We start from the raw sequence: 24,855 nt of genomic DNA on the forward strand, positions 1-24,855 counted from the left end.
TGTTGGCAGGGGTGCTGGTATCCAGTTTGCTTCTCTTGGCACTGGCCTGGCACTACAATGTGGCACTAGGATACACAGGGACAGGGGTTTAGAGGTAAGGGTGACACTTCTGGTTTGGTGTCACTAGACATAAAATACATAGGTCAGTTAGCCTGCCCTGGGGGCTAATCAGTCTTGACTCCGTGATAACCAACAGATAGTTTTACTATGGTAAAAGCATTTTTATTTTGTCTGTGCTCTGTGAATTTGTCGACTTGCAAGTGTCTGTCTGTGTGTCTGTGTGTATGTGTGTGTGTTGCCTGTGAGATAAGTTTACAAATTGAAAGGGGAGAGGTGAGTTATAAATACAAGTCTGCTACATGATCTCATACTAACTCCCCCCTCCTTAGGTATTCAGTGGCTAGCAGTGCTAATTCCTATTTAGTCACCTCCGGGCCCTTGTGGAGAGGGATATGAGGGGGAACGGAATGTAGAGATGGGGAATGTGTACTGTAAGGGGACAGGGAGACAGGAGGAGTGTTGACTGGGATGCCAAGCATATCTGGTTGACTGTAGAAAATGAAGGCCGTTTGCTTAACCCATGGCCTGTTAAGCTTCGTTTGTTACTGTATCTGAGAGAAATAAAAGGAAAGGAGTGTTTTTTGGGGGGAGGTCCTTTGAAAACTCACACAATATGGCTTTTGTAAGCCTTGTGTATTTCAAACAACTGTGTATCCTAAACAACTGTGTATCCTAATGTGTCCTCATTGGTGTTAGTTGTAGCTGCTGAAATGTTGTGTTTTTCTCTACATGGTCCTTCTGTGATATCCACTGTGATTGATGTAAATTCATGCTACTGAAATGCATTGCCCACGTCTAGGCAACAGCAGCCTCTAGTGGCATGATATGACATGGCAGAAAATATGTGCAGTAATTTGGAGCCAAGCAGTCTCCCATAGTATGGCTGACACCAAACTCGAAGTCTTCCTGACTTCAGAGCCTGGAAAGGCTCCTTGATGTTGTAGGCACAAAGCGTTGATAATAAACGGGGCTGTTCTTTATTTACTGATTGGTTCTCCTCTGTGTCTTTCTCACTCAAACACCCACACGGACAAGCACACACAGCCTCTGGAATCGTCCGCTTTCAACACAACTGATGTTTTTTCAAATCCAAACAACAAGAGTTCAACCCCCTGAAAAAAAATAAACGTTTGAGATAACCAATCAAAGTTGAGTAAATGTTTACGCGAATATTGCACCAACATTTTTTATTTGACTTTTTATTAACAAATATCAACAAACAAAAGAGGAATAGCTGTGTGCGCTAAATAGCGTTTCAATCGGTTACGTCACCTGCTCTGAGACCTTGAAGTAGTAGTTCCCCTTGCTCTGCAAGGGCCGCGACTTTTGTGGAGCGATGGGTAACGATGCTTCATGGGTGACTGTTGTTGATGTGTGCAGAAGGTCCCTGGTTCGCGCCCGGGTATGGGCGAGGGGACGGACGTAAAAATCATACTTTGTTACACATGCAAACAAGCATACAAACAAACGATTTACATCGCCAGGAATCCTAAACAAACAAATCATATTAATTAATAATACAACACGTTTTAATTGCCTTTTTGTTTTTCATTTTAGTTAAAGTAGTGCCATATTGCTTAAACTAATTTATAAAGTCAAAAAAAGTTAGGTTTTGAATTAGACCATTTGCATTTGTTAATATGAAATTTACCTAGTATTATTAGCAGGTTAATTAAATATACTACATTTATCTGTCAGAATTTCTGAAAATATTGCACCAACAAACTGACTCTTGTCCAGACCAATGCGTCATAGCTCTCCTTCGCTCTGTACCACGAGAGTCGTGTCAACCAGGCAGTCTCCCATGGTTGCTCATCTTCTTCAGCCAGTGAACTGTTGTTTCCAAATGCATTTACAATTCAATCAGATACAATTTGATTGCGTTGATATCTTGACTTGATATAATGTGTGAGACCTACGCAGTTTAAATGTAACCAATATAAACTCAAGACTTGAATTAATTGTAATAACGTTTTTATTTTGGTCAGCAACTAATATAGAACACCACTGGTCAATGTAAATGGATTTTGGGACAAAAAATCCCTATTAAAACAACTACCAGAAATTACACTTGACTCTCAAGGAAAGTGAGTTCAGTGATAAAGTAGTAAATAATAGTGAATTGTGAAAAAGCAGTAAAAACTCAAGTCATGTGCATTTTTCAATCACCCTCCATTTAACTCTAATCTTTAACCAGCATCTCAGCATGGCGAACTGAACCACTATTATTTGGTCATGATGATAAACCTGAAATGTAATTCCTACTATTTAATCCTGACCCTCTCATTCCCTTTCAGTCTTTCTGTTTCTTATTAGCATACAATTTTCTCCTACATAAAGCTTTCTCTACTACTTTTTCATTTGGAAATGTAAAACCTATCAGTACTAGTTATTTATCTGGGAGGGAGTCGGATATATATACACACTGAACAAAAAATATAAATGCAACCATTAAAAAAAATGTGCTAAGATAAAATACATGTTTTCACTTTTTGGGGTAATGTGTGTAGATGGGTGAGAATTATTTTTTGAAATTTAGGCTATAACACAATAAAATGTGGAATAAATTAAAGGGTAAGAATACTTTCTGAAGGCACTGTAACTATAGATGTTCTGATTAATTAAGAAAGCTTAACTTTGTTTTGTGTTTTTGGTTGTTGAGTCAATTAATACGCCCATTTCAAGCGTATCCTTGTAAAACATAAAAAGGTTTTTCAGAATATTTAGACAAGTTAGCTGACTAACTCATTGATTCTGCTTTGTAGTAAACCCCTCTGCTCGACCTCCCCATCGCTAAAGGTTATTAAATTGTAATAGTTATTAATAATATCAGCTATTATGCGCATCAGGATGCCATGTTTATGGACTACAGGTGGGAAACCATTTTCACTTCACTTACTGTTATGTGTAGGACAAATATGATCGATTACAGAAAGTACATTGTATAAATAGTTAAAATATTTAGATTAGATGAAACGGTGCATTGCACCGTGTAATAAGAACGGTGCATTGTTGTACACAAACTTCCGGTGAAAAAAAGTCCTTCGCCGGAAAAGGAATGATGAAAAAATAACAAGCTGAACGTCAAAACATAAACAGAGCAAACACGCGTCGTCTTTAATTTGACTGTCTCTTTATACACACATTCCTCATGTCGTGTGTTTCCCCAAGATTTTCTACCCAATATGCTATAGCTAGCTAAGTAATAGCTTGAAGACAATACATTACACCGAAGATTAGGACTAAACGACGTGCGCCTCGTTGGGCCTACGACTAGAGGTAACATTAGCTAGCTAGCATGTTTATGTGGTAACTACCGTGAAATTGGTCAAAGTCCTGAACAACATTTAACTAAAATGTACCAACATGTGTAGATTAGCGTTTCAAAACAACCAACGGAATACTTCGTGTTAATACTTAGCTAGCTATCTCTGGTTAATTTGAAGTAACATGGCCTGTCAGCTGTTTTGTTAAATGTCTGTTGCTGCAGCAAGTAGCTAAGATTAGTTTGATAGTTACTGTTAGTTAGCTTACTCCGTCTGATTAATCAGGCTGTAATACATAATTCATTGGTATGTATGTATGTATGTATGTATGTATGTATGTATGTATGTATGTATGTATGTATGTATGTATGTATGTATGTATGTACAGCCTGAAACTAATGACTGCAACATCGTGTAAATAAATGTTCCCACAAGCCAGAATGTTTTATAAAATTGCATTTAACGTACTCTACCGTTTGTCCGTGGTGTTAGTCCTTCAGATGGTATACATGTTTTAAACAAAATATCGACAGGAAAGCAATGATTATCCGACTTTTTAGAGCGCCAGTACTGAAGTTGACATTTCTATCACCTGGCACATGCGCACAACCATCTAAACGACTTCAAGGCAGCATTAAGTACATTTAAAACGTAATAGAACGTTCAATTAATGGAAACGATGCAGTTGAAAAACGGGGAGGGGTTGGGTTGCAGATTCAAAATGCACCGCTACCCTTTTAAAACGTCACTCATTGCTTCAAGCCACAGCCTGTCAGTTCAAGAACTACAATAACATTTTGGGAAAAGGTGCCATTCAGTACAAACTGTTCAGCAACGTAGAAAACGTTCAAGCGGGGGGAACAATCCATACAGTTACTTATCAGGATATTCTTTTTCGAGGATGTATCTTCTTGACAATATTATTTTGCTCAAATTAGCTGTACCTGCACCAATCATCATCATAGGCTTTTCTCCATCTTCTTTTTAAATAGGGAGCCAATTTGTTTTTAGCACTTTTATTTCGACTGACTAAAACTTGTTTTCTCATGGTTCTTTCTTGTCCCTCTGCAGCAGACATGAGCAATGTGTTTGGAACAACTAATTGCAATAAAAATCACATTGAGTCGCAATACATATATAATCACGAGAGTCGCAATATATATAGTATCATGATAATATCATATCGTGAGGTCCCTGAAAATTCCCAGCCCTATAGTGCACGTGCCTTTGGTCATGAGCAAACATGTGCACGCGATGCATACATACTAACTGAAGTCTGCAGGTATTTACATGGTTTTGTGCATGTGATAGAAATGGGTCAACAATACTTTCTTGTGGATATTTTGTGTCAAATTATGAGCATCTGAAGGGTAAACTGCACAGGTAACCGGTAGAGTACATTCAAATGTAATTGTATTCTACATTCTGACTCGTAAGGAACATTTACACGATTTTGCAGGCAGTTCCAGGCTGTATATACCAAATAATTGTCTATTACAGCCTAGCTTACTCCTAGTGGACTAAACCACTCCATGGTGAGGGAAGTTTCTGATGAACCACCAACAAAATGGAGCAGGGACCAGGCTTTGTGGAATCTAGCTCAGACTACAACGATTCACCCCAGATCAATATTTCAAAACATTTAAATGATGAAACGCAAACCTTGTACCTATGTTTGTCCTCTGTAGTTGCGTGCCTTTGCAAATGCGCAGGTGCTAATTTAATCTCAAATAGGAAACAGTGGGCCATTTTCATTAGTGTTTTATTGAAAAAGTATGGATTTCATCTAACACAGGCTACAGAGGACAAACATAGGTACAAGGTTAGCGTTAAGTAGTGATCATGGGCGAATCAATGTTGTCTGAGCTAGATTACACACAGCCTGGTCTCTGCTCTAGTCCGTTGGTGGATTTCATCAGATACTTCCTTCACTGTGGAGTGGTGTTAAATCAGCTAGCTTACTCCAAGCTACTGGCTGCAAAGTTAGATACACATGAAACTAACTGCCAGTCTATAGGTAAGTGCACACTTGATTTCATTAATGGAAAACTTCCCTGTTAATGTATCTTTTGATATTTGTTTAATTAGTCCATTGTTGATATAGTCCCAAAATGTGTTGCATGTCAGCAATCAAGTCTTCAAGATAGTACGGAAATACAGCTGGTTTAATGCATTTTGCTGTCTGCATTTTGAAACGGAAATATATCTTAACTTGATTGCTGACATGTAAAACATTTTCAGACTATATCAACAATGGAAACAAATACCAAAATAGTTTTGGGGTGGAATTTTCCTTTAAGGCCTAGTTGCTGATGTGTTTAGCTAGCTAGTTTGCAAGATTTCAATCATATGATAGCTTAATTTGTTCATTAGTCACCTTAGCTAGCTGACAAAACTGGCTCGCTGTCTTGAGTGATGTCTTGCTACATTGCTATAACTTAGAAGGTCAAGTCAGTTGTTTGGACATATTGCAATGACAATCAATATAATTAGGTGTCTTCAAAAGCAACCAACAATGTAATTCACTTGACTCTGTCTCTCTGTTCATTCCAGGCTCTCCTCCTGTCCGCAGGAAGAAAGAAACAGGATGGCAGAGGCAGATGGTAAATCCAGTGTGCTTAACGGTGAGGGATCACACAGGCCTCGCTGTTGCATAGTTTTCCATAAGCGCTGGCTGTCGGCTAAACAGCCGGTAACAGAATCATTGTCTGTCGGCTACTTTTTCCACTTTATTAACTAGGCATCATTTCATAAAATTGTTTCAATTCGCCAGTCAGAAAAGTCTTCCGCTAGAATAAACTATATACATATTTTACTGATCTATGGATGGGACAGGCGCCTGTCAGTCACAAAGCGAGCGACGACAAGAAAACACTGCTGGTTTGTCAGTCTGCTGTCTGTCCCACCTCTCGCTACCAGTGTTATTTTTGTACGCTGTGTTTGGCTGTAGTCAAATGTATTTTCACAGAGGGAGAGCATGAGTCTCCTGTGAGTGAATTTACACGTCCCGTGTAATGTAAGTGGTAACGATGAGTTGAAATCCACTTAATTATTGTTTTGTGGCAGATTCTTATAGCCTTCCACTGAGTCGGGACCCATAGGCTATTTACTGTGCTTTGATTGATGACCAAACAGCTTGTGTTGACTCGTTTATAAAAAGTGTCAAACTGACTGAATAAAGTCAATCTCTTAAATCCATTTGCTATTCATAAATCATATAATGTATTCATGTCCATGGTATCACATCAGGACAAGTAAACCAAAGATCTTGTTTGTATTTTCCTAGGATTCGAAGCCCATGTTGAGACTTGCCAGTGACCTCTAAAGTGACTTGTCAGTGTAGCCTAGTTATGGGTTGGGTTGTTCGCAAACGAAAGGCTCTTTTAAAAAATAAAAATGTTTAGGTCAACAGAACAAACCCGAATTGCATCAGTGAGAAGGTTGTTCATTTGGCTCCTTAATTTGCATACTGGTAGGCTACTAACTGCTTTTTGGCAATTATCTGCAGATAAGTTATGAAAGAAATGTGATGAAGATGTTGAATCCTCACTGCAGGAACCATAGGTAGTGGAGAGACAGCCTCATTGAGTGTTTTTCATTAGAGCCGGCCGTCGGTTAAACACGCGGAGTTGTGGTGCACAGCCTATTTACTGTGCTTTGATTGACAACTGAAGAGCAAGTGTTGACTAGTTTTATAAAAAGTGTCGAACTGACTGAAAATCGATCTCCTATATCCCTTTGCCATTCATAAATCATGCAACGTGGTTATATGTCCATGCTAAACCATCGGGACAAGCAAACCAAAATATTAACTTTGTATAGCTCCGCATTGACATGATTGGTTGACAGTGGGTGAGGGCGGTACATCCTGTATAAACATAAACTCACTTCCTTGTCAACAGCTCTGCACTGCTCCGTGAAGCGCAAGAAGTAAACTCAGCAAAAACATAAACATCCTTTCACTGTCAACTGCGTTTATTATCAGCAAACTTAACATGTGTAAATATTTTTATGAACATAGCAAGAGTCAAGAGTTAACAACTGAGACATAAACTGTAGAAGTTCCACAGGCGCCTGCAAGTTCCCGGACATTTCTGAGGGGAATGGCCCTAGCCCTCACCCTCCGATCCAGCAGGTCCTAGAGGTGCTCAATGGGATTGAGATTCGGGCTCTTTGCTGGCCATGGCAGAACACTGACATTCCTGTCTTGCAGGAAATCACGCACAAAATGAGCAGTATGGCTGGTGGCATTGTCATGCTGGACGGTCATGTTAGGATGAGCCTGCCTTGAAGGGTACCACATGAGGGAGGAGGATGTCTTCCCTGTAACGCACAGCGTTGAGTTTGCCTGCAATGACAACAAGCTCAGTCCGATGATGCTGTGACACACTGCCCAAGAACATGATGGACCCTCCACCTCGATCCCGCTCCAGAGTACAGGCCTCAGTGTTAGGCTAATTTCTTCGATGATAAATGTGAGTCCGACCATAACACCTGGTGAGACAAAACCGTGACTTGTCGGTGAAGCACACTTTTTGCCAGTCCTGTCTGGTCCAGCGACGGTGGGTGTGTGCCCATAGACGACGTTGTTGCTGGTGATGTCTGGTGAGGACCTGCCTTACAACAGGCCTACAAGCCCTCAGTTCAGCCTATTGCTGACAGTCTGAGCACTGATGGAGGGATTGTGCGTTCCTGGTGTAACTCGGGCAGTTGTTGTTGCCATCCTGTACCTTTCCCACAGGTGTGACTTTTAGATGTACTGATCCTGTGCAGGTGTTGTTAAACGTGGTCTACCACTGCGAGGACGATCAGCTGTCCGTCCTGTCTCCCTGTAGCGCTATCTTAGGCGTCTCATAGTATGGACATTGCAATTTCCTGCCATGGCCACGTCTGTAGTCCTCATGCATCCTTGCAGCATGCCTAAGGCACGTTCACACAGATGAGGAGGGACTTTGGCCATCTTTCTTTTGGTGTTTTTCAGAGTCAGTAGAAAGGCCTCTTTAGTGTCGTAAGTTTTCATAACTGTGACCTTAATTGGCTACCGTCTGTAAGCCGTTAGTGTCTTAACGACCATTCCACAGGTACATGTTCATTAATTGTTTATGGTTCATTGAACAAGCACGGGAAATGTGTTTAAACCCTTTACAGTGAAGATTTGTGAAGTTATTTGGATTTGTACGAATTATCTTTGAAAGACAGGGTCCTGGAAAAAGGGATTTTTTTCTTCTTCTGAGTTTATGAATGCCCTGAATTCTGTTGAGGCCATATCACCGTAAATGCTGCATGGCCAATGCAGACGTCGGATTGACCATGCACCCAGATGCACAAAGCACTTCTCTCTCTCCAGAATGTGCTCTCTTCCGCAAATTTGTGCACATTCATTGTTTCATAACTTCATTGTGTGAATTGTTTGCATTTGATTGTTAGTGTATATCAATTCCCCATTAATAGATCACCTGTAGTACATTTACCGTTAACTCCTATAATTTCTAACCTACAATGTTTTTCTTTTGGTTTTGGTAATTATTTTAATGCATTCAATATTGTTATTCCAGTCTTCTCATTGTCTGAGTGAAAATGGAGAATAAGTATTATTATTTGTTTTTCACAAGCGAATTCTGCTCACAACATTTCTAGGATGGGCTATTAGCTGAACAATAGACTATTGAACCTTTACTAAAGAATTGTCTAATAGCCGAGCAAGAAAGTTATTTAGTCAGCCACCAATTGTGCAGGTTCTCCCACTTAAAAAGATGAGAGGTCTGTAATTGTCATCATAGGTACACTTCAACTATGACAGACAAAATGAGAAAAAAAATCCAGAAAATCACATTGTAAGATTTTAAAGGAATTTATTTGCAAATTATGGTGTGTGGTTTGCCCTGCTTTGCGATCAGTTAAGCAACTTCGTACGATGCTGTGAGGATCGGTTTGTTGATGGGTACAAAGCCGAGAACAGGCAGAGTAGCCTTTTCATCGAATCTGGCTCTCTTCACCTTGAATTCAGCGAGCGTTGTGGTCTTGTATTTTCCATCTCCATGCAGCTTAAGGAAGTGTTCTCTTAGTTTTGCCGGTGCTAGACTAGAATTGCTCAACTTGGCATTGCAAATCATGCAGTTAGGACACTGACTCCCATCACGTTCCGTTATACATGTGAATCCATATTGTACATATTCGTCTGACAACTTTCTTTTTTTGCTCGACATAGGAAGTATGAAGGGATTAAAATATTAAGAAAGAAATCACAAGACGTACCATCACGACAGTCACAAGTCGACTACTGAGCGCACCAAATTCCCTGCAGCACAGATAGGCCAAGCGATGTAGCGTGATCACCTGCAGCCAATGATGGCCAAGCGGGGCGTGTCATCACGAATCATGAGTCGGATGTGTGTCTTGACCTCCGCCGAACCCCTGAGACTGACTCCGCGAACCCCTGGGGTTCGATCGAACCCAGGTTAAGAACCACTGCTCTATCACATCCGACCATGATTGGGAGTGCCATAGGGCGGTGAACAATTGGCCCTGCGTCATCCGGGTTTGGCCGGGGTAGGCCGTCATTGTAAATAAGAATTTGTTCTTACCTGACTTGCCTAGTTAAATAAAGGTTCAATTCAAAAAACAACCGGCGGCAACCGTAGCGCAATCAATAGGAGGAAAACAGTGGTTGGTGCTGAAAACTTGTTATGTAAGTGTTGCACACCAACCGATTGAGAACCTACACCAGTTGAGTAATTCATTTCAACAATAATCTTCATTTTAATTTGACTTTACAAACAACAAGAGGGCTTAATTGGAGTCTACTCGGAGCCTAGATCTATATAAAATGTCTTCACTGGCTGAGGTAGGCTGAGGCTTAACAGCCTAATAGAAGTAGGATTTTTTTTATTAGGCCTACTTACAATTGCAACTGGTCAAAAATGTAGAATCCTACATAAATAAATGATTAAAGAAAAAAAGTCTGCACGTTCGAATGTGCAATGTAGCTAATAATGAAAAGCGCACATTTAGAGTTTAGGGATTTACAAAAGTAATTGGAAAGGTAGATACAAATTATTTGTGACATTGTGGTTGCAATAAAGAATGTAAACAAGATGCTGTGTTTTTATTTACAGTAGTGATGGACAACTGGAGGCATTTTGAAAACAGGTTTTCAAACACTTGTTTTCCACAAGTGTACTGTAGTACTCTCAGCAGGTGTTGCCCATCATGCAAATGTTTCCTATTAGCAGGGCAATATCCGTTTTATATCCTGGCTACTGTTGTGAAAATCCTTTCTCTTGCAATGCATTCAATGCTTAAGTCCTCTAAAGTGTTTCTTCATCAACATCTTTATGCTTTCGTTAATTAAATAACGAGAAAAAATGCATTCAAATGCAGATGTTTATTTAAACAACATTTTAGTCACACTTCCACCCAGCTCCACGGCCACAGGTAAAAAACTTTTGTGAGATGGTCAATGCATTTGTTGCATTGTATTGTCAATTCTTCTAGACAAAACATCTTGATGGCCTTGCCAAGCCGACAAGCAAAGATGAACTGGTCAAAGTTACGGATGAATGTTTTCAGTTGATGCCAAACAAGTTCGATCGGGTTTAAATCAGGAGACCTACATGTAGAGATGAGAGAAAATATTTTTAGATATACTGTAGGCCTACCGAAGGTGTTGTCTGTCATTTCATTTAACCTTTATTTTACTACAAAGGTCTACTTACTCTGCTGGCTTCTTGACCCATTTTTGTTCTCGTTTGCAACGCAAACCCGGGGCCGGCAGTGTGTTTTGGTCTGCATTTGGAGAAGAAATAAAGACATTAAACCTAACAGCCAACATTAGGTACAATAATAGAAATATACATGTAAATGGGCCTAAACGTAACAAAATATCGCTATAATCCTACCTTGATAGAAACTATGTGGTCCCAGAAACACCTCTGACATAGGGTCCAGCATATCTCTTGGTGATTTCTTCCTCAAAGAAATCTTGAGCCATGATACCTGAAAAAGGAGGCAAGAGTAAATTATTGTGGAACACACAACAGTCCGTGAGGTGTAGGCTACAATATTTTATGTACATTTTGCTTTTTAAATTGCCAAACTTACCATCCAAAATCAAATATGGGACTGGTCCCTGGCGAGAAATTCCCCCCCCCACACATGGACTGTGAGCGGATGCTTGGAACTCGGCCTGCTTGATCTTCTTCCTTTTTTTTCTGTTGCAATTTTGAGCAAATTGCTCAATGTCCACGGTTGATTAGTCGGTGAAGATGACATCATTGAATGTCTGAAATCCAACATTTCTAAATTTGTGGAGTACCACATTAAACCGATGGTTGAGAATCTCCCATCTTAAGTCAAAGACACTAGTAATATAATAATAATAATATATGCCATTTAGCGGACGCTTTTATCCAAAGCGACTTACAGTCATGTGTGCATACATTCTACGTATGGGTGGTCCCGGGAATCGAACCCACTACCATGGCGTTACAAGCGCCATGCTCTACCAACTGAGCTACAGAAGGACCACGTCACATGATCTCATTGATAGAGGGCTTAGGAAGGATACCAGGGGGCACCCTGCTGGCCACTTGATGTGGAGAGCTTGTACACTAACATCCTACACACTTGTGGCTTGCAGGCGCTACAACACTTCCTTCAGCAGAGAGACTCTACCCTTGCTCCATCCAATGATTGCATCTTACAACTTACTGAACTGGTATTATCCCATAACTACTTTTGTCTTTGAGTCAGACTTTTTCCTTCAAATTCGGGGTGTAGCCGTGGGCTCCCCTTTTCCCCCAACTATTCAAACCTGTATATGGGACAATTTGAAGAAGCATTCCTTTTTAAAACAGAGACATGCCCCTTACTTTCTAAAATACTTCTATGGAAGAGATACATAGATGTCTTTGTGCTCTGGGAAGGAAGTCAGCAGGAACTAAATGAATTCCAAACTCTACTAAACGAGAGCTCTGAATACCTCAAATTCACCATGCAGACTGATGAGAGAGAAATAAACTACCTGGACTTATGGATCATCAAAGATAATGATGCATTACACACACTTGTACACAAAGCCCACAGATCGCAATACCTTGCTATGTGCGGATAGTATGCATCCCCTTCCCCTCAAAAATGGTCTACCATATAGCCAGTTATGCAGGGTTAAACGAATCTGTGGCCACCAGTCAGATTGTGACAGCAATGCTAAAAAAAAGAGAGGCACAAGGACAAAACCTTTGATGCTGCAATGATGAAAATATATCAAAAAGAGTGGAATTACTAAACTCAACCAAAGAAGAAAAACAACGCAACCGTCTCATGCACTAAGTACACCAAGGGTTCGGAGAAAATGAAAGCAATCCTGAAAAAGCAGTGGCATATTCTGCAATCAGACCAAAAAATCGCACACCCCTTCAAGGAACCCCCAATGGTGGTCTATAAGCGTGGTCACAATATTGGAAATAGTTTGGTGAGATCTGACTTGCCCACTGAGACACTCTTGACACCTATCCCAAATGGGAACTACAAATGTGGCTCATGTGCACAGAGCAAAATCACTATCAATCAAATGCATTTATTTATAAATCCCTTCTTACATCAGCTGATGTCACAAAGTGCTGTACAGAAACCCAGCCTAAAACCCCAAACAGCAAGCAATGCAGTTGTAGAAGCACGGTGGCTAGGAAAAACTCCCCAGAAAGGCCAGAACCTAGGAAGAAACCTGGAGAGGAACCAGGCTATGAGGGGTGGTCAGTCCTCTTCTGGTTGTGCCGGCTGGAGATTATAACAGAACATGACCAAGATGTTCAAATATTCATAGATGACCAGCAGGGTCAAATAATAATAATCACAGTGGTTGTCGAGGGTGCAACAGATCAGCACCTCAGCAGTAAATGTCAGTTGAATTTTCATAGCCAATCATTCAGAGTATCTCTACCACTGAAAACAGCAGGTCTGGGACAGGTAGCACGTCCGGTGAACAGGTCAGGGTTCCATAGCCGCAGGCAGAACAGTTGAAACTGGAGCAGCAGCACAGCCAGGTGGACTGGGCTCAGCAAGGAGTCATCAGGCCAGGTGGTCCTGAGGCATGGTCCTGAGAGAGAGGGAGAAAGAGAGAGAGAGAGAAATAATTAGAGAGAGCATACTTAAATTCACACAGGACACTGGATAAGACAGGATAAATACTCCAGTATACTACAATAATGTATGTTGATGCTAATATGATGTACAATATTCTATTATGTTTCTATGTAACAATAGAATAATATATTTAATGTCATATACTATTTTTAAACAGCTTCACAAATTAATTTCAATTAACTTAATCATTATGACACAACCCTCACTCTACTGTCATTGGTTACACTAATTGCACTGTGGTTCTACATAACCTGGTTCAAGTATTCATGACATTACCCTGAGAAAGGCACAGTGATGCCAAAATGTTGGTAAATACCCATTAAATTGCTAGGAGATTACACATGGAGTTTGCGACTTTCTTTATTTTGATTAGTTTATAGTCATTGAATGTCTCGCCAGCTTTGATCCATGCCTAGGCCTGCGGGACACAAAGTTCTTTGTCAGATTATTCATTGGTTCGAAACTACACATTATGCCTATTAGAAGGGCTATATTATGGCCTTTATAAATATTATTTTGGCCTTTATTCAGATTACAATAGCTCACTTTTTTTTAAACGAAATAATCTCCAAAATCTTGTTTTTATATATATATATACGCCTTCCCACTGTGGATGTCTATTTCAGCACGGTTTTGCGCTGTTCTGAGACAAGCATGTTTACTATGATTACTTGTCAGACTGCACAGTAGCCTAATAAACAAATGCAGGTGGTTTATATCTTCAAAATGCTTTCAATGCTTTATTATCCAAATATAAAAGCATATACTGTACAGTACTGTATTTCTTCATCTTTATGCTTTCGTCAATAAAATAATGATAAAAATACTCTTTCAAAATGCAGATGTTGATTTTAGTTATGGATCCATAATAAATTACTATGCGAATAAATATAATTGATTTACAGAAATATTGGAACAAAGTTGTTTAATGAAGGCAAACAATTTAGAATCCTCCAATCCTCTTGTGCTGTAGCCTACTCCTGACCGTCGTGTTGTACAGCGCCATGTTTTCCATTCCATCCTAAAGGAAACCCTGAGGGTTTCGTTTTTCTCTAAATAGAGAGACCATAATATTAATACAATTTATTAAGCCAAATTTCTTAAAATCAATCCCATGTACTATATTATTACAAAAAAGGTTTGAAATTCTCTAGTAATGCCAATATGGGAGACTATCAAATGCTTCTCAAAGATGCCATCTGGTGGTCAAACTAGCACTAACTTGCATTAATGTAAAAAATGGCTGACAATTAAATAACATGCTATAGAATGCTGCAGCAGCCTGCAAGGTGTGTGGCAGTATGATGCAACTTTTAAAGGAGGAAACACTGTATAGCTCACTACTGACCATTCCCCACATTCTCTGTTAGGAATATTTTTCCATTATCCGCTTTAAAGCGTGTTAGTTTCGGTGGGAAACCTCTGTGTGGACAAAGCGCATTCCTCTGTGAAATTTGGAGAGGGATGTTCTCGCTCCTTGATTTACAACAGAGTGTGAGGTGTCAACCCCCACCAGCTCCCTCCACTTTTCTGTGGGTGAGAGAGGGTCTGATTACTGTCTGATCTGACCCTTTCAGATCCTCACAGGACAGTCATGACAGTATTTAGTCATTTCGCTGTGTACTCGAGGCCACCAAAATAGAGCTCCTTCAGCAAAAATATGTAGAACCCTGTAGTTTTTTTATTTGGCTGGCTACTCTAGGCCTACTGATTTGAGTAAAGTGTTGACAATGGAGTAGTCAACTGCTGCTTTCTGTGTAGCAAAGCCCATGTTTAACACCTGCCTCATTCTTCCATCCTACCTGTAGGTTTATTCATGGGTGCCTGACTTTGTGTAAAAGTGGTGGTGCACAAACCATTTTCCTGCAATTCTATATTGTTCCACTTCCCCAAAAATACCTCAGCGCTCACAGGAAAGGAAAATGCAGCTCCATTCATTTTTTTGTTAATAATTTAACAAACACCCCATCTACTTTTGTGACTATGTACCATTTGGTTTGGAAGTAGGCTATTGTAAGAAGCTTCAACATTTCAACCTCATGTCGTAGGCTGTTAAACAAGGACCTACCTGGTGAGATGCGGCCACTGTGTTAAAAAAACAAATAGCTTTTTCTCTACTCTATTGATTATCAGATACTTCAGTTGTAACTGGCTCTGTGGCGATTTCCAACTTACAGTTGATAGACAACTTAGAAACTGCTAAACTATTTTTTTTAAATAAATACAACAGAATAGATCTAATTTAAAAGAACAATGATGAAGGAAATTAAAAATGCTGTGCAGAGCATGCCCAGAGCTCGTGGCTGAGCAGTACCGGAGCGAAAGAGAAGGCAGACGCTCGGCCCGCTCCACTCCATTCACATCCTCTGGCCCAAGCCCGGAATTCCCTTGCTGGCTACTTTTTCTATTTGGCTGGCTACTCCATGTTCTGCTTTTGGCTGACTGGAAATACTAACTCCACCAGAACCTGCTACGTAAAACTAATGTGGGCATCTCTGTACTTTTGTTTTTCAGATGGGTCTGAGGAGCCAGATCCAGGAGAAGACCAGCGAAGGGAGGGAGATGCTTCCGCAGCCACAGAGGGACACTCTGGCTCTCAAGCAGGTAGTAGGAGAGGACTATAGCAAATAGCTGTCATAGTTCAACATCTAGCCACGACACAGGACACCATGACTTTGATATTATACACTTAATATTTGTTTTACAATGGATGAGTTTCCTCAACACTTCTTGACAGTAACTCTTTTTACTCAATGTGTGACAACTTGCTCTCTTGCCCAAATGCTTCCCTTAGCTCCCAGAGAGGCAGGAGACGAGGCTAAGAACAAGCCAATGCCAGATGCTAAGGTTGCAAGGGTGCCTGGAGAGGAGGAGGAGGACACAGACAGCATGGACGGCAGTGGCCTCTACTCGCTGACCGAGGAAGGGGAGCGAGAGAGCGAGGGAGGTAGAAGAGAGAGAGTGAATGAGAGGGATGCAGGAAAGCGGGCCGCCAGAAAGAGGAACCGCCCGAGTGGTGGCACCGCACACCACTCCTCCAGCTCTGACGAGGATGACGAGGATGAGGAAGAGGAGGAAGATCAAGAGGAGGAAGAGGACGAGCAGGCCATGGACTCGTGGTTGGGGGCAGAGCTGCGTGACCTCAGCAGGCTGTCATGGCGGGCTGTGCCCTCCCTGAAATCGAGGGAGATTGGCTGGGGCTCGCACCAGTTTGTGAGGCGTGTGTGTGGTGCACGAGGCTTGGTCCAGAGGCTGGAGCTCCAGGGGCGCCTGGAGAGACACACTGGCTGTGTGAACACCCTGCACTTCAACCCTTCAGGCACACGCCTGGCCTCCGGCAGTGATGACCTGCGGGTGGTAGTGTGGGACTGGGCACGTCGCCGTGCTGAGCTCGAGTTTGACAGCGGGCATAAGAGCAACGTCTTTCAGGTTAGGGGAGAGGACAATCAGGCTAGGATAGGATGGGATTGTAGAAAAGTGCAACATTTCTTGTGTTGTTGACAGACAGCCATTTATTGTTTGTAAAATGAGAAAGGTAAGCTATAAATGTGGTAGGGGACTTTTGAGAGATGTTGAAATGTACCTTTCTTCCTCCCCAGGCAAAGTTCCTGCCACACAGTGGAGACTCCACTCTGGCCATGTGTGCCCGGGACGGTCAGATCAGAGTGGCTGAGCTCTCTGCCACTCAGCGCTGCAAGAACACCAAGAGAGTGGCTCAGCATAAAGGGGCAGCACACAAGGTATGAAGACCATGTGTATACCTCAGGAGTGTGGTTGTATTCGTGATAATGAATTTCAACATTTGTTCAAGAAGCCAGACTTCAGTTTGCGGCTCAAATGAAACCCTATTCTACATATATTACATAACTTTCGACCACCAGAACCCTACAAGGAGTGTTTACAACATTACTAAGAACACCTTTCTAATATAGAGTTGTTCCCACCCCTGCCCTCAGAACAGCCTCAATTCGTCAGGACATGGACTCTAAAGGTGTCAAAAGCATTCCACAGGTATGCTGGCCCATGTTGACTCCAATGCTTTCCACAGTTGTGTCAAGTTGGCTGGATGTCCTTTGGGTGGTAGAACAGCCTTGATACACACGGGAAACTGTTGAGCTCGAAAAACCCAGCAGCGTTGCAGTACTTGACACAAACCGGTGCACCTGGCACCTACTACCATCCCTTGTTCAAAGGCACATCTTTTGTCTTGCCCATTCACCCTCTGAATGGCACACATACACAATCAATTTCTCAATTGTTTCAAGGCTTAAAAATCCTTCTTTCACCTGTCTCCTCCCTTCAACTATACTGATTGAAGTCGGTTTAACAAGTGACATCAAGATGGATCATAGCTTTCACCTGGATTCACCTGGTCAGTCTATGTCATGGAAAGAGCAGGTATTCTTAATGTTTTATACACTCAGTGTATGGCAGCTTTGGTCAAAAGTAGGGCACAATGTGGGGAACTGGTTATCATTTGAGATGCAGTAGTTCTACGCCTTTTTAAGCGGAGACCTGAGGTGATTTAAGTGTGTTGTGTTTATTCTGTCTGTGTGTCAGCTGGCCCTGGAGCCAGACTCTCCCTGCACCTTCCTGTCGGCTGGGGAGGACGCCATAGTGTTTGCCATCGACCTGCGCCTCGACCGGCCTGCCAAGTGAGTGATAACGCCTTAATGCAAGATCACTTGGACATTACTGTACTAAGGTCATTCGTTTTCCCTGACCATGTGACCAGACCAGGAATAACTCCAGGCCCAATGTATAACATAACAGCCGTTTAACCCTTTACCCACTTTGTTTTACTATTTTCCTTTTCTCTCAGTAAACTGGTGGTGGTGAAGGAGGGGGATAAGAAAGTGGGGTTGTACACCATATTTGTGAACCCTGTCAACACACACCACTTTGCTGTGGGTGGGAGAGATCAGTATGTTAGGTGAGACTCAAATCCCTTTTTATAGGTGAATCGTAAAGCAGAGGAAGTGCAAAGTGCATTCTTTGGATTCTGCACATTCTTACTATGTTCTCTCTTACCACTCCTCATCTTCAACCTTTTTAGGATATATGACCAGAGGAAGATTAATGAGAATGAAAATAATGGCGTACTGAAGAAGTTCTGTCCATCTCACCTGGTATCCAGCGAGTCCAAAACAAACATTACCTGCTTAGTGTACAGTCATGATGGCACAGGTAAAGCTCATGACTCAAACACATTTTTATTCACAACTCTGAGGTCCTCTGACTCTTGCTGTTATGACTGTCCTCATGTCTGTTCTCCCCATCAGTGACCATGTCTCTCTCGGTCTGTCTGTTCAGAGCTCCTGACTAGTTACAACGATGAGGATATCTACTTGTTTGACTCCAGCCACAGTGACGGTGCAGACTACCGCAGGAGATACAAGGGCCATCGCAACAACGCTACGGGTACTGGGGGACAAAAGGGGAAGGAATGATTATGAACTAGTCAATTATAAGTAAAGAAAACAGCAACACATACACCGGATAGGTGCAGTAAAATTTCTTATTTTTACAGGTCAGCCATTGTACTACGGCGCCCCTGGTGCAAATTAGATCTATGTGCCTCACTCTAGGGCACATTGACAGATTTTTCATCTTGTCTGCTCGGGTATTCTCACCAGCGACCTTTTGCTTACTGGCCCAATGCTCTAACCTCTGGACCTCTCTATTTCTCCGTTTCACAGTGAAAGGGGTGAACTTCTATGGCCCTAGCAGTGAGTTTGTGATCAGTGGCAGTGACTGTGGACACATCTACCTGTGGGACAAGGTCTCCGCTCGCATTGTCCAGTTCATGGAGGGAGACCGAGGAGGAGTGGTGAGAGAGGGAAGGAGGGATGGTGGATGGGAAGCTGTGTGCGGTGCTTGAAGAAGCTGGCGAGGGCAAGCAACACTCTCAAACAAAATTGTACCGTGTCAGTTTCACTCATTCATCTCAATCTGTCACTTCACACTTTGTCTCATCCTCTGTTCCCAGGTCAACTGCCTGGAGCCCCACCCTCACCTCCCAGGTCTGGCCACCAGTGGTTTGGATCATGACGTTAAACTGTGGTCCCCCACTGCCGAGAATCTCACAGGGCTCAAGGGCCTCAAAGACGTACGGTTCATACCATTCTATCCACACAAACCACAACATATCACCAATATCCCAAACATTCCCACGACATATAGGCTTGATGGCGCCGAAGAACATGGCTGACGTTTTACATTCTCCCAACCAATTGTGCTAGTTTAGTTATTTTTTTTGCGTTTTGTGTAACTTTTTTTTCCTTCTTATTGTGTACATAATGTTGCTGCTACCTTCTCTTATGATCCTTTAACAAGTCCGACGAGAAGGATATCCTGCTTTCACTGGAACAGGCCCAGATTCCCGCCTTTTGCGTGAAAAGACGCCTGAAAAGGGGCTGCAGATCGGGCAGCCATCTGTTCTTCTTGTTAATGTGCAATCATTGGAAAATAAAATTGATGATTTACGATTATCCTACCAACGGGACAATAAAAACTGTGACCTCTTATGTTTCACCGAGACGATACGGACAATATAGGGCTAGCGGGATTTTCCATACACCGGCAGAACAGAGGCACTACCTCTAAGACTAGGGGTGGTGGTGAGTCAATAACGGCTGGTGCGCGATGTCTACAATGAATGAAGTCTCGAGGTATGAGGTAGAGTACCTTATGATAAGCTGTAGACCACACTATCTACCAAGAGTTCTTATCTATTATTTGTAGCCGGCTATTTACCACCACAGAACGAAGCTGGCACTAAGACTGCTCTCAACCAACTCTAGGCAATAAGCAAAGAAGAAAATGCTCACCCAGAAGTGGAGTGGGACTTTAATGAAGACAAACTTAAATCAGTTTTACAACATTTTTACCAGCATGTCACATGTGCAACCAGAGAAAAAAAAATCTAAGACCATCTTTCCTCACACACAGAGATGCATACAAAGCTCTCCCACACCCCCATAAGGCAAATCTGACCATAATTCTATCCTCCTGATTCCTGCTTACAAGCAAAAACTAAAGCAGCAAGTACCAGTGTCTTGCTCAATACGAAAGTGGTCAGATGCTACACTACAGGACTGTTTTGCTAGCACAGACTGGAATATGTTCCAGGATTCATCCAATTACATTGAGGAGTACACCACGTCAGTCATCGGCTTCATCAATAAGTTCATCGACGAAGTCGTCCCCACAGTGACTGTATGTACATATCCCAACTAGAAGCCATGGATTACTGACAACATCCACATCAAGCTAAAGGCTAGAGCTGCCGTTTTGTCAATGAGCGGAAGACTAATCCGCACTCTTATAAGAAATTCCGCTATGCCCTCTGACGAACCATCAAACAAGAAAAGCGTCAATGCAGGATTAAGATTAAATCCTACTACACCGGCTCTGACGCTCGTCGGATGTGGCAGGGCTTGAAAACTATTACGGACTACAAAGGGAAACCCAGATGCAAGCTGCCCAGTGACGTGGGCCTACCCAATGAGCTAAATGCCTTTTACGCTCGCTTCAAGGCAAGCAACACTGAAGCATGCACGAAATAACCAGCTGTTCTGGATGACTGGGTGTTTATCCTCTCGGTAGCCAATGTGAACAAAACCTTTAAACAGGTCAACATTCACAAAGCCGCGAGGCCAGATGGATTACCAGGACGTGTACTCAAACATGCGTGGACCAACTGTCAAGTGTCTTCACTGATATTTTCAACCTCTCCCTGACAGAGTCTGTAATACCTACATGTTTCAAGCAGACCACCATAGTCCCTGTGCCCAAGGAAGCGAAGGTAACCTGCCTAGATGATTACCGCCCCATGGCACTCACGTCGGTAGCCATGAAGTGCTTTGAAAGGCTGGTCATGGCTCACATCAACAGCATCCTCCCGGAAAACCTAGACCCACTCTAATTCGAATACCGCCCCAACAAATCGACAGATGATGCAATCTCAATCGCACTCAACACTGCCCTTTCTCACCTGGACAAAAGGAACACATATGCGAGAATGCTGTTCATTGACTACAGCTCAGCGTTCAACACCATAGTGCCCACGAATCTCATCACTAAGCTAAGGATTCTGGGACTAAACACCTCCCTCTGCAACTGGACCCTGGACTTCCTGACGGGCCGACCCCAGGTGGTAACAACACATCTGCCACGCTGATCCTTAACACTGGGGCCCCTCGGGGTGTGTACTTAGTCCCCTCCTGTATTCCCTGTTCACCCACGACTGCGTGGCCAAACACGACTCCAACACCATCATTAAGTTTGCTGATGACACAACAATGGTAGGCCTGATCATCAACAACGATGAGACGCCCTATAGGCAGGAGTTCAGAGTCCTGGCAGTGTGATGCCAGGACAACAACTTCTCCCTCAATGTGAGCAAGACAAAGGAGCTGATCGTGGACTACAGGAAAAGGTGGGCCGAACAGGCCCCCATTACCATCGACAGGGCTTTAGTGGAGAGGGTCGAGAGTTTAAAGTTCCTTGGTGTTCACATCACCAATGAACTATCATGGTCCAAACATACTAAGACAGTCGTGAAGAGGGCATGACAAAACCTTTTCCCCCTCAGGAGACGTAACAGATTTGGCATGGGTCCCCAGATCCTCAAAAGGTTCTACAGCTGCACCATCGAGAGCATCCTGACCGGTTGCATCACCGACCTGGTATGGCAACTGCTCGACATCTGACCGCAAGGCGCTACAGAGGGTAGTACGAACCGCCCAGTACATCACTGGGGCCAAGCTTCCTGCCATCCAAGACCTATACAGATTACCTCAATTAGTCTGTACACTGACTCTGTACTGATGCCCCCAGTATATAGCCTCGTTATTCTTATTGTGTTACTTTTTATTACTTTTTACTTTATTTGGTAAATAATTTCTTAACTCTTCTTGAACTGCACTGTTGGTTAAGAGCTTGTAAGTAGGCATTTCACGGTAAAGTCTACACTTGTTGTATTCGGCGCAAGTGACAAAGTTTGATTTGAATACTGCATACCAAAGCTGTGAGTTTTGATGTGACTGTTGTTGTGGTCGTTCAGGTGATGAAGAAGAACAAGCGTGAGCGTGATGAGGACAGTGTTCGCCATGGAGACCAGTACGACACACAGCTCCTGTGGTTCCTCATGAGGCACATGAGAAACAGACGGCCCCAGAGGGTAAGTTGAACACACCACAACCCACCCACCATGTGTAATCTCTATTCCAGTAATCAAATCACTACACCCCGCTCTCTCTCTCTTTCCCTTTCCCTCTCTCCCTCCCTTTTCTTTTCCAGACACGTCGCGAGGGTGCAGAGGGAGACACTGATGAATCGTGGAGCTCTCCAGATTCCTCTGATGAAGAGGACGGAGGGCCAGACCACGTCCAGTGCATGTCCTCTTGAGCCAAAGAGACATGTGAGAGTACACACACTCTTTATTGCCCTAGAATTTATCCACATAGGCAGGCACTATCGACACACATGAACACTGAGAGACCATAAGTAACAGTAAAGGTATTCACATATACACACACAGCATACACACACAGGCAGACATAAGTACATACACACAGATAAGGGGTAGGGAGGTTGACTCGTATAAACCAAGACACAAAATCGAATTTCTTATCCGACAGGGACTGAATTGTAGACATTTTTGTTCATACAGTCTGCTGATGCAAATAGTCTCAACCCTGATTTTGTTCTGATCTGTATTAGAGGGAGGCTGATGAATGCACACATCCCTAGACAACCACTTGGACTCGTACACCCATACATGTGCTCTGCCAAGCCCCTAAGAACTTACCCACTTCAACAACACACACATTTCACAATCTGCTGAACATCAGAGCACACATTTACCCCACTCTTCTTAACAACCCCTCACCCTCGTACTTTTCTGTTGGTGATGGCAGAAATGGAGGGATGGGAAATACACCTTCTAACCTCTGATCATCCCCCAAATGTGATTCACTCCATAGATTTGAAACCCGAGCCCCTTACACTTTCTACACCCTCTTCTTCTCGAAGTTAGTTTCAGAACATCAGCACGTGGCCAATCAGTTTAGCCTCCAGATGGCTTATACCAGGTGACTTCTTCCCTTCCACTCTGCTGTGTTGCTTTTCATATCCCTCAGCCCAACCCCCACCACGCTACTGAGTGCACTTTAATCAGGGATAAATGGTGTGAGTTTCTTAGACAAAGTGTTCGTTTGGCGGCCAACCATGCAATGTTATGAAACATTGGCTACATTGGCCCCCGGAACAACCTCAGTGACGTCAAGGTGTACTTTCTTTCTCTGAGAGTACATTTGACTCTAGTTGTTTAGTTTGGGATTTGCACTTAGCGGGAATGTCTGAAACAGCTCCGGCTGGAGCAAGGAGAAGAAAGATTCCTCCCCCATCCTTCTCCTTTACACTCCTCCTGGACGAGCACCCCTCCCTCAGCCCCTCCCTCCCTAAGCCACCCTCTCTTCCGTTGAGAGTACATTTCGCTGAGACGGTGAGCTGGAGGGCTACTGAGGACCACCTGGATGGTCTCATTGCAAAATGCATACAGTATATACATCCAAAAGGTTTCTCACTTTTCTGTTTGAGGAACCCTGATGATGAGGCCCTAAGCCTCGGGTCCTGCTACCTACATCCACGGCTCATGCCAGCCGTCAGCCTCTGCCAGAGATCAGACTCCATAAAGAAGGAACGAGGTTTGATCAGGCTCTGGAGATCAGATGTAGAGACTGCTGTTTGGCTCTCTTTTTGACCTGTGTGGGCTTTCAGAAGCCATTATTCTCTATATCTGGGCCCATCTGCCCATTCAGGCCTCTTGGTCTGTTATAGCATTCAGGCCAGGGGGACAGAAGAAGGGAGGATAGATCTGCTTGCCATTTTTTTTTTTTTTTTGTGGCAGCGATAAAGTCCAGCTTTTTTCTCATTTTGTATGAGAATTATAGAAGTTCGATCAATTGATATGTACATATATTAAAACTGTAAAGAAATCATCTTCACCAAATTATGTTTGACTAAAGAAATAATTTGTCAAAATATTTGATTGGTATCGATGCAGAGGTTTATATTATATATGAGGACAAAGTACTTTTAAAATGAAGAGACAAAGATGATGTAATTTTTTTTTTTTTTGTAAATTACCTCCCTAATTGTTACATTAGCCTATATCGGCAGGATTCAGTTGAACAGTGAATTGAGTTTGGTTCCTTTTAATTTTTAATTTTCTCCCTTCAAGATCTTGACCTATTTTTCTTTGTTCTTGTATGCATCTTTTAGGCTTTTGATCAATGATTTATTCCACTGCTGCCTAATATTGTGTTCTATTGGTGCAGTTGGAAACATGTACGATTTGTGCAATAAACAGAAGACCGTG

At 42.5% G+C, this 24,855-nt stretch overlaps 1 protein-coding gene across 2 annotated transcripts; it reads left to right on the forward strand.

Moving 5' to 3' along the window:
- The first annotated feature begins 3,091 nt into the window (after positions 1–3,091).
- LOC124041600 (DDB1- and CUL4-associated factor 8-like) lies at positions 3,092–24,855 on the forward strand. Of its 2 annotated transcripts, none has more exons than XM_046359350.1 (13): positions 3,092–3,339; positions 5,880–5,950; positions 15,984–16,073; positions 16,264–16,898; positions 17,069–17,209; positions 18,030–18,124; positions 18,292–18,402; positions 18,526–18,656; positions 18,783–18,890; positions 19,169–19,299; positions 19,459–19,578; positions 22,537–22,653; positions 22,773–24,855. In XM_046359350.1, the coding sequence occupies exons 2-13, from the start codon at positions 5,914–5,916 to the stop codon at positions 22,878–22,880; spliced, it is 1,824 nt and encodes a 607-aa protein (XP_046215306.1). In that variant the 5' UTR covers positions 3,092–3,339; positions 5,880–5,913; the 3' UTR covers positions 22,881–24,855. The 2 variants fall into 2 exon arrangements, with proteins under 2 accessions (XP_046215306.1, XP_046215307.1); XM_046359351.1 differs by having other exon boundaries at positions 5,880–5,929.

Source organism: Oncorhynchus gorbuscha, linkage group LG08 (genome assembly GCF_021184085.1).
Source record: "Oncorhynchus gorbuscha isolate QuinsamMale2020 ecotype Even-year linkage group LG08, OgorEven_v1.0, whole genome shotgun sequence".
In the NCBI taxonomy this organism is placed as follows: domain Eukaryota; kingdom Metazoa; phylum Chordata; class Actinopteri; order Salmoniformes; family Salmonidae; genus Oncorhynchus; species Oncorhynchus gorbuscha.